Genomic DNA, 9,726 nt, shown 5'->3' on the forward strand with positions numbered 1-9,726 from the left:
ATGTGCGCCTCTCCTGTCAGTGCTAGTGACCTTGAATGGTTCATTGATGATCTCCCTTCCCCTCAGTCCCTCCCTGCTGAGTTGCACTTTATATGGCAGGCTAGGTGGAAAGGTGTAACCAACCCACCTACTACCCTTCAGGGCTCTGTTGCACATTGTGATTCCCAGCTGTACCCCATCATTTACACTGTTTTGTCCATATCATGTGTGTTCCCTGTTACATCATGCGAGTGTGAAAGGAGTATCAGTGCCCAAGGACTTGTTAAGACAAAACTAAGATCATCAATGGGTCAGGACAGGTTGTCCGCTGTGTGCCTGCTTTCCATTCATAGGGACATTGACATAAACATTTTAATGTTGTACCTAAGTTGACCTAGTATGATATCCAACAAGGTTAAATAGGAGGTCCAACCATCTAACTCTGTTAAAAAAGTTATGGATAAAGATAATGTCTCCCACCACTTTAGTGGTTTAAGAGACATTTGATTTACCCCTGTGTGTCTGTCTGTCCGTGTGTCTGTCACACTTGATGTGTGAACACATGTTCTTATTTGTTTTACATGCACTTTTATCATGCAAAATGCTGATTAGATAGCAGGAAATCGCATCATTTCAAGGTGCCATTTCAAAAAAAATTCGTCGACGGAAGGGGACACCCCTCCCGCACCCTCCCCTGTTCAGACCCCCCTCTGAAAATTGTCTGGATACGCCTCTGGTTATACAAACACATATTGTTTTGTCATGGCTTCCACTTGTATTGGTCCCCTACTGGTTTCAATGGAGGAGAGTATATGTTATTGGATCCTGGGATAAGTAAACAGGTACTAAAACTAGGTCAATCAAAATCGGTGTGTATATTATAATTAAGGGCGATTTTGGGAAAATGGATTTATTTCCGTCTCATGAAAATTGGCGTTGCTTTGTTACCGTAATAAGTGAAAACTAAATTCTGGAACCATGAATAGAAATGAAGTTAAGCTAGTTAGATTGATGACTACAAATGAAGTTAAGCTTGTTAGATTGATGACTAGAAATGAAGTTAAGCTAGTTAGATTGATGACTAGAAATGAAGTTAAGCTAGTCTAGATATGAAGTTAAGCTAGTTAGATTGATGACGAGAAATGAAGTTAAGCTAGTCTAGATATGAAGTTAAGCTAGTTAGATTGATGAATAGAAATGAAGTTAAGCTAGTTAGATTGAACGCGGTATCCGTATAGAGGGTCATTTGGGGGATATGCCAAAGACTTATAGAATTGTATTCTATAGGTCCTTGTATTCTATAGGTCTTTTGATATGCAGATTATTTCAGTTATTTCATCATTCGAACATTGTGGTTACTTTTATTACTGAAATATCTAAAGTTATCTAAAGTCTTGATCATGTAAAAACTCAAAAGGTACTTTAATTAAGATGATGAAACTGTTTGTGTTGATAGAGGGCTATATGGGGAATATGCTTGTTATTTCAGGAGGGGGGGGGTCCACACAACAAATGTGGTGGCCATGCATGACAACGGAAAGAATTAAAAACCAAAATGCCAATCCTGCCATAATTGAACAAAACTGAGGCTTGGTTGGTAAAACTTATGGTGAATCTGTACTTACTTCAACAACAGAGATCCGCGGGATGACTGCTTTTTCGTCTGTGACAATGCTCTTGTTATTTATGTTATTGACGCTCGAATGGTCGTTGTAGGCTCGGGTACCACTTAAAAGTGTAGACATTTTTTCGAAGTTGATGAGGTCCTTTTCGAGTCAGAGGCGACATGTGTGGACCCGGAGTGTGGCCCAGCACTCTACCTAATTGACTTATTAGTTAAACGAAGGTTGGGACGAATTTTGAATTATAGCTACATTTTCCTGCTATTTCGTTGTTGCTGAAAGATTTTATTCGATATTGGTGTGGTCTTGTGTTGTGGTGGGAAACCGGAGTACCCGGAGGAAACCCCACCTGTTCGATAGGTTGACCACCAACCAAACTGACATGCTGCCGGAACGGGAAGTGAACCCGGACCGCCTAGGTGAGAAGCGAGTGTACCAACCACTGTGCAAGCCGGACTGCCTGTCTACTTTAATGTACCCCGGGTACTTGTTAATATACAACAATGTACCCCGGGTATGGAAAATGTACTTAAACGTACCAGGGAATTCTAACGCTAAAAATGGTCGTTGTCGGCTAATTGTTTCAAATTAATTATGTTCATATTTGTGTAAATATTCTGTAAAATGTCTTATATTTTATCGAAACTTTAAAACAGCAAGTTAAAGTTTTGTCCAAAGAGATATTTGTTTCGTAATGTTAAAACGACATCGGATTTTGGGCGGGAATAAAACTCAGGTACAGTATAATATTGGTCGGGTACGTTTTAGTATATTTTTCGTAACCATGGTTTATTGCCGTATACTTATGAGTACCCGGAGTACTTTTAAGTTGAACCCGAGCCGACAATGACCAATCGAGCGTTATTGACAGTGGTTCTTAAACATTAAAGAATTTAATAATTCTTTAATAAATTGCCATTGTAATCGTGTTAAATTTTGATTTATGTTGAATTTATGCATGTACTCAAAATCTTTCGTGCACAGATGTGTAAAAAATATTCGCCAGTGAATAACGGTACTATAATACAACAAATGAAGTGATTTAAATGTAATTAATTTGGCATATGTAGATGTGCGATTTCTCCTCCACTATTCTAAACAGTTCATGAAAAGTATGTTTAAAAAGGAGATTTAGATCAATGTTTGCTGAACGCTTGAAGCAAAGGCTGTTTTCATAATCGTTTGTGGTCAATCCATTCGGCTTCATATAATAAATATGTGAGTAAAGGCAACCTAATTTTGGACACCTGTTACAAATAACACGGCCTTTTTTATTATTATAAACTCTACAATTATTGTTTTACCACGATTAGCGAATAATATTTGCATCCGGGTATACACCAATGCTGTTGTTGAAAGTCTTTTTAAGTATTAATGACACAGTGATTCTAATTGTAATTGTTTTTTTCATTATACATGTACGAACTTTGCTGATAAATTTACGAACTTTGCTGAGCGAGTAATGTTAATGACGCACATGAACCAGTGTTGCATTTGTCTATTAGGTATTCAGTATATATTCACCTAATCCACATGCATTTATTTGTGATGCAAATCCAAAATAAAACAAACATAACCTAGATGCGTTATTATTAAATGAGCCTCGATCTGTAAAACGCGACTTAAAGCATGGGCGTTTAGTTTCGTCCCAGATTAGCCTGTGCAGTCCGTACATGCTCATCAGGGACGGCACGTCGCTTTTATGAAATTTTTTGAAACTGTCGTCCCTTATTGGCCTGTGCGGACAGCACATGCTTAACATGGGACGACACTTTGACCACATGCATTAAGCCCCAATTTTACAGAGCGCGGCTCATTAATGCGTTTTATGCACGATTATACGCAGTTACGGCTGTACCAGTCGGATAACCCGAGTAACTGAATAACTGAATAAGACGAGGCGGTCTCCTGTTTCAGAACGCACGGGCCAATCGCGTGTGTGAACTTCACTCCTGTGCACGCGTCTGTTGACGAGCATCTGTTCATGCAATCCGAAAGGGTTGTAAAAATCCCTAATGTTTCCAAATTGACGGTGTTTTCTCGCTTTATTAAAGGGCGCCACGTGTAGGTGGTGCCATAGGTGGCGCACTCTGTAACGATATCGATTAAAGAGTGCGTGGATATTATGGGATATACAATAACATTATTGTAAACTTATTCTTACACTAAACTTAGTTCATGATCTAAATGGATATTTAAGAAAATCCGATGAATAGAAGGTAAGTGTTTACGCCAAATCGTTATGTACGACGGAAACTACATATGGAGTCGTTCGTTCTTTTAAAGAAAATTTTGCAATAATCGCCAAAAATATATTGTATAAGAAATAATTAAGTTGTACAAGAGTCGAATGTTAACCATTTTTATGCCTAGTGGTCTCTCCCATCCTTCTAAATTGGATCAATTTATTTCTTAAATTAGGGATGTCTAGTATATTTATTTCTATATTTAGAATATTTCTTACAGAAATTCCTTTAAGCAAACAGCGCAAACCCTGATGAGACGCCGCATCATGCGCCGTCTCATCTGGGTCTACGCTGTTTGACAAGGCCTTTTTTCTAGACGCTAGGCATAAATGGGTTAATGAATGATTTGATGTACTGTAACAAAGCAACTTGCTTTGGCCTATAAGTTTATATATGTTTGTATTTAAAATTATGTCATCAATTAAAAATAAAACGTATAACTAAAATTTTAGTTTCAATTTATATCTAAATATTTATATGAGCCGTCCACTGAAAAACAACAGAGCTTAATGCATGTGCGTCAAGTGTCGTTCAAGATTAGCCTGTGCAGTTAGCATAGGCTAATCACGGACGACACGTTCCGTCTACATTGGATTTTCGTTTATAAGAGACTTCCATTAAATGGAATATTCCATGTAGCGGAAATAGTCGTCCCTAATTTGACTGTGAAGACACTTAACGCGCAGCCATTAATCCCGTTTTCCCAGAGAATGGGCTCATATAGTATTAATTTGACAATTGTCCTACGTGTCACACAATTTCCGCTCCCAGGGTCGAACTTGAGTGGATCCGAACACTGGCACGTGCTGTCTATACACTCCATGCCGGACAGCGTGCAGCCTGCGTTACTTGCACATGCGTCACCGAAAACTCCGCCTGCAGTGAGCGTTATGTGAACCGTGTATACGCTAAATGTAAAATGATGATGATGATGTTGTTATAATAACCTCTACTATTATGATGATTATGAAGATGATGATTGTGGTAGTGATGTTGCTGCTGCAGCTGATAATTGATGTTGTTGATGATGTTTGATGATGATGATGATGATGCTGATGATGGCGACGATAATGATGATGATGATGATGATGATGATAATGATGATGATTACGACGATGATGGTCATGATGAGCATGATGATCATGATCATGATGAGACCGGTAGATGATATTTCGTATATATTTCAGAATAATATAACAAAAAATAAACAGACTCACCTTGTTCTTGTACAGCAATATTCAATAAAATTATAAAGAAACACCATTTTAATAATGCAACGCTGCTGATGTCACCGCGATAATATTTTGAAAACAAGTTTACTAAGAAGAAGAAATTCACATATGTACAATACTACAATGCCACAAAAAGGATAGAAAAATTAAAAAATATAGTATTACATATTAACCTGGCTTTTTGAAGAAAGCCCCATGTCGCACAGAACAGCCGGCGGTGCTGGTCGGTACGGTCCCGTACGTAAAGCATTCTCCTGAAGTGACGTCATGAAAGAACGCCTTGCAACCGACGTCTCTTTTGCACGCCCCGGCACACATGATTTTACTGCGCACCACACCGACACTTTTTGCGGACGCGACGCAACGAAACCCGCTTAGCGCAATGACATGTTTGAAAACAAACTGTTCTTGGGTTGCGACATGGGCCATGCATAGTAGAGCCAAGACTCCTGACCTAATGAACATCGACACCATGTCTGTAAGTAGTGTGCAGATAACGTGGAGACTTTGCAAATCAAACAAGTTATGTTTTGCTTATTTACTATTGCGATTGCGTTCGTCCATTGACAGAGGCGTAGCGCATGAGGGTGCCATTCAGCGTGCTTTTCGAGATGTATATGAGTCGCGTTCTTAGAAAATTGAGCATACTGCATGTGTGTAAAGTGTCGTCCCAGATTAGCTTGTGCAGTCCGCACAGGCTAATCAGGGACGACACTTTCCGCCTAAATGGATTTTTGTTAAGAAGAGACTTCATTTACACGAAAAATGTCATAAAAGCGGAAAGTGTCGTCCCTGATTAGCCTGTGAGGACTGCACAGGCTAATCTGGGACGACACTTTACGCACATGCATTATTCCCAGTTTTCTCAGAACACGACTCATATATACGAGAAATCACTGAAACCATGCATCCGTGAATAAAACTATTACAATGAACCTCAAGTCAAATGTCCCTCGATAAGTTTTGCTAATAAGTGAACTAGTTTCGAGTACCATACAGATACAGATACAGATAATGTAACGTTTTAATCAATAAAACATACCTAACTTAAACTCGGGATCTATAACTACTATCTTTCAACATGTATTCAAACACATGGCACGAGATAAACTTGAATCAGCTGCATTATATTTTAATAAACAGCTCCCTCCGTTCTGCATTTTAGTTTTTGTGTGCGCGTAAATTTCCATAAATATACATTTAGAAAACATAAGAATTACTTGTTAGTTGAAAGGAAATCAAATCGAAAACAGAACGGATGCCTTATTTGGATCGTGTTGATGATTACTAACTCAAGTTGAAAAAAAAATATTTTCAATTTCTTATAACATAAAGGCTGCCCCTGCAACATGTGCGTCCAGGGTTTACTCCAAATCAGTATTTACATTGGCATTAAAAGCCAATACTTTAGTGAGAAGTGAAATATCGATGATTCTTAAATTCTCATTTTTTATGAGTGCTTTCTATGACAACTGAAAAGGGACCATTAAGATTTGTTTGCATTCTGCAAACATCATTTCCGGAAACATGTATTTCTACTTTGATTTCGCATGACATACAAAGAATGTGTTTATTCGTGCTCCATGTTTTCAATACACATTACCGGTATTGTCAAATTACAGATCTATTATTTAAAATTTAGCGACTTACGCAACCGTTGAAATGAATGCACATGTATGTTTTATTGATGCTATTGGTCACGACGTTTTGATGGCCTTTTCCCCACTGATGACAACAATCTTATAAGCGGTTTTTCTACGAACAAGTCGAGATATTTGCTTTTCTCTGCCGTTTGTTTCAACGTTATGACCCAGTCAATATTAAGGAACTCTTGCAGGACGACGTTTTCACGTTTAACCCGAAATCGAATAGTGCACGCCACAAAGCCTTTTATTACCATCGGGAAACTTTAGCCGAAAATTTTATAAACTCGACGGCGCCTTGGGAAGTTTGACGAATACTGTAAGATTAATTGCAGATGTTTTAGCGGCGCAGGAACAGGAAGACGTCCTGACTGTCCGATCGCCTGCCGGGGATTTTTTATCAGAATATGGTCATGTGAAATTTTTTATGAAAAAATAATATTTTCAGGTTTTGACTGCGAAAATGCATATTTTCCTTTCGCTGTTTTGTCGGGCGGCGGATGGATTTCTTTAATAAAATCGATTCCTCTTTTAATAGAGTTCAGTAACAATAGTGTACTTTTTGGCGCAGCGCCATTGATATCCACACATGCAGCGGTCGGTGACCGGGCGTTGCTAAAACTGGTCGACATTGATGTCAGCAAAGATGTATCAACGAACAAAGACTAGAAACATCAATGAAATGGCGTCAGCTTGTACGCACTCTCGATTGTACGACACTGTGCATTAGAATTGAAAGCAAGAGACGCATGAAACAAAATAAAAATTGCTACAGCTTTAATAAACAAAAGTTATGAAAAAAATATAATAGCTTGATAAAATTTGTATCTATTCAGCGATATAATACGACAATAGGCCATGAAAGCTTTTTTAAACAGTTCACCGTTCATTTTTCAGTTCTGCCTTTGCATGAAACTTACATAATTTTATGAGATCGTATGACTTAAGTGATATCATATTATATTGTCATATTGTAATATTAATGGGGATTTCTAGGGATTTCGGTAATTACGGGGATTTCGGCATTTCTACACACCGTTGTCAAAGGTACATAAGGTGATTTTAACTAAACATTTATCAGGGGATATATATTAGCGAAACTAGTAATAATTTTAGGCCGAGTAGGCTTTTTTATGGAATAGTACATCTGCCGTTGCCGAAAACTTTATTTATTTATTAGTAATATTTCTGATTTAAACATCAGTTTAAAGGTATTTAAGGTAATGCAAATACATGTATATATAACCTTATAAAACGTGATTAAAATCTGCATTTGTAAAAAGCTGTATATTTCTTAATTATTTTTAATTCAATAAACATGATATAAAAGGTAATTGAAGATAATTTTATATAGCTAGAAATGAATTTTGTGATATTAACTGAGATAGTTCCGGAGATAATCATTAGCGAAACTTTGTAAGATCTCGTTGTTTAAAAGTGTATTTATGCATTTGCTTCAAACTATTTTTATTAAGTTATTATTTCAGACAAAATAAAAAACTATAAACTGAAATAAACTACCTTAAATAGTTCCGGCGGTGTCCTCTACATTGTCTTAACTGATTGTTTTATTATTGTTTTTAAATAAAGTCTGAATTTAATAAAAAAAAAACAACACGTAAATCAATGCATTAAAACAAACATTGCTTCACCTTCACTAATAAGGGTAACTGAACAAGTTACTAAGTGATAAACGTTTATTGCTATATTCGTGCTTTTACTATTATTTGTATATACATGTATTTAAAAAATCAAATGACTGTTCCTAGGAAATATGCCGATATTGCCCGCCATTCTTGATGAGCCGAAGACTTATTGCATCATGTGAGTGAAATCTTTTGAGGCCGCGAGAATCGACGGGAACTCGTCATAACACCAATCTTTGTTTATGATTAGACCTTTGATGTCAGTCAGCACAAACCGCCATGTCCCCCGCTTAAATTTGTCACCAAGCGAGGAAAAACATAACAGGTTTATACCGGTAGTCGGGGCGGCACTCTGAGCACACGAAGGCATTAGTAACAAGATGTGTTTGTGAAACACTATGTCCCCCATATATTTGACCTTTGACCTTGAAGGATGACCTTGACTTTTCACCGCTTAAAATGTGCTGCCCCATGAGATACACATGCATGCCAAATGTTAAGTTGCTATCTTCAATATTGCAAAAGTTATGTCCAATGTTAAAGTTTGACGCAAACAAACAAACAGACAGGGCAAAAACAATATGTCCCCTGGTGGACATAAAAAAATACATTGATAGTCAGACTTTATGACATCTAAAAGTGTGAGATTTCCATGTAAAACATTCACTGCACTAGTTGACTATTTAAATGTCATGACCAAATTTCCTCCAAGCAGGTCTTTGCATTACCAAAATCAGCCATTGTTTTCGAACAAACTTTTTTAGACGAAACGCGGTAACTCTTATCGTTTATTTTATTTGAGTTATTGCTCTTTTTAAACTCAAAAGCTTTGCTCATAGTCAAATTTCACGTTTATTGTGATCCTTTTGTTGGGAAAAATACTAGTTGGGGATATTTAATGCCGTACATTTAGTTATGTCTCACACTGTCTTTGTAAATTACAATCTACTTTTTTTTAATCGGATGATATCAATTGATGCTGATTGTGAAAATGTCACGATGTAAGATGTCTATGGTTGAAGCACTCGGAGATCTTGCTAATCGTGAAATGATTTAGGTATTAAGATATCGTTAAAAGATAATAATTTGATATATGTGTACGATTTTCACAAATACCATCGGTATATATACCAGCACATTTGCATAGTTTGGTAGAGATCGGATAAAAATATAGTTTCAGGAAGAAACCTCTACAGAGGCAAACTTAATACATCAAACTTAACTACATATTTCTTGAATTATAGGGCTGCTTATCAAATATGACCGAGATATAAACAGTACAATAACTGGATGGAAAATGAACTACATAGCGCCAACAACGTAAGGACCAGTTTTCATGATACTATATCGCCACAATT

At 37.1% G+C, this 9,726-nt stretch overlaps 1 protein-coding gene across 1 annotated transcript; it reads right to left on the minus strand.

The window, feature by feature from the left end:
* Window positions 1-2,835: 2,835 nt before the first annotated feature.
* Window positions 2,836-5,595, minus strand: LOC127841448 (uncharacterized). The gene is made up of 3 exons (XM_052370278.1): window positions 5,253-5,595; window positions 4,595-4,723; window positions 2,836-3,691 (listed from the first exon to the last, which is right to left on the minus strand). Exons 1-3 carry the CDS (start codon window positions 5,551-5,553, stop codon window positions 3,438-3,440), a joined length of 684 nt encoding a protein of 227 aa, XP_052226238.1. The 5' UTR covers window positions 5,554-5,595; the 3' UTR covers window positions 2,836-3,437.
* Window positions 5,596-9,726: the final 4,131 nt, after the last annotated feature.

The sequence above is a fragment of the Dreissena polymorpha genome, chromosome 8 (assembly GCF_020536995.1).
Source record: "Dreissena polymorpha isolate Duluth1 chromosome 8, UMN_Dpol_1.0, whole genome shotgun sequence".
Classification (NCBI taxonomy): domain Eukaryota; kingdom Metazoa; phylum Mollusca; class Bivalvia; order Myida; family Dreissenidae; genus Dreissena; species Dreissena polymorpha.

Coding starts and splice junctions, on each gene's coding strand:
- LOC127841448 (XM_052370278.1), bottom strand. CDS start 5,553: ATGGTGTCGATGTTCATTAGGTCAGGAGTCTTGGCTCTACTATGCATG. Junction 4,724..5,252: donor GGCTTTCTTCAAAAAGCCAG/GTTAATATGTAA, acceptor CGCTCACTGCAG/GCGGAGTTTTCGGTGACGCA. Junction 3,692..4,594: donor GAGCGGAAATTGTGTGACAC/GTAGGACAATTG, acceptor ATATCGTTACAG/AGTGCGCCACCTATGGCACC.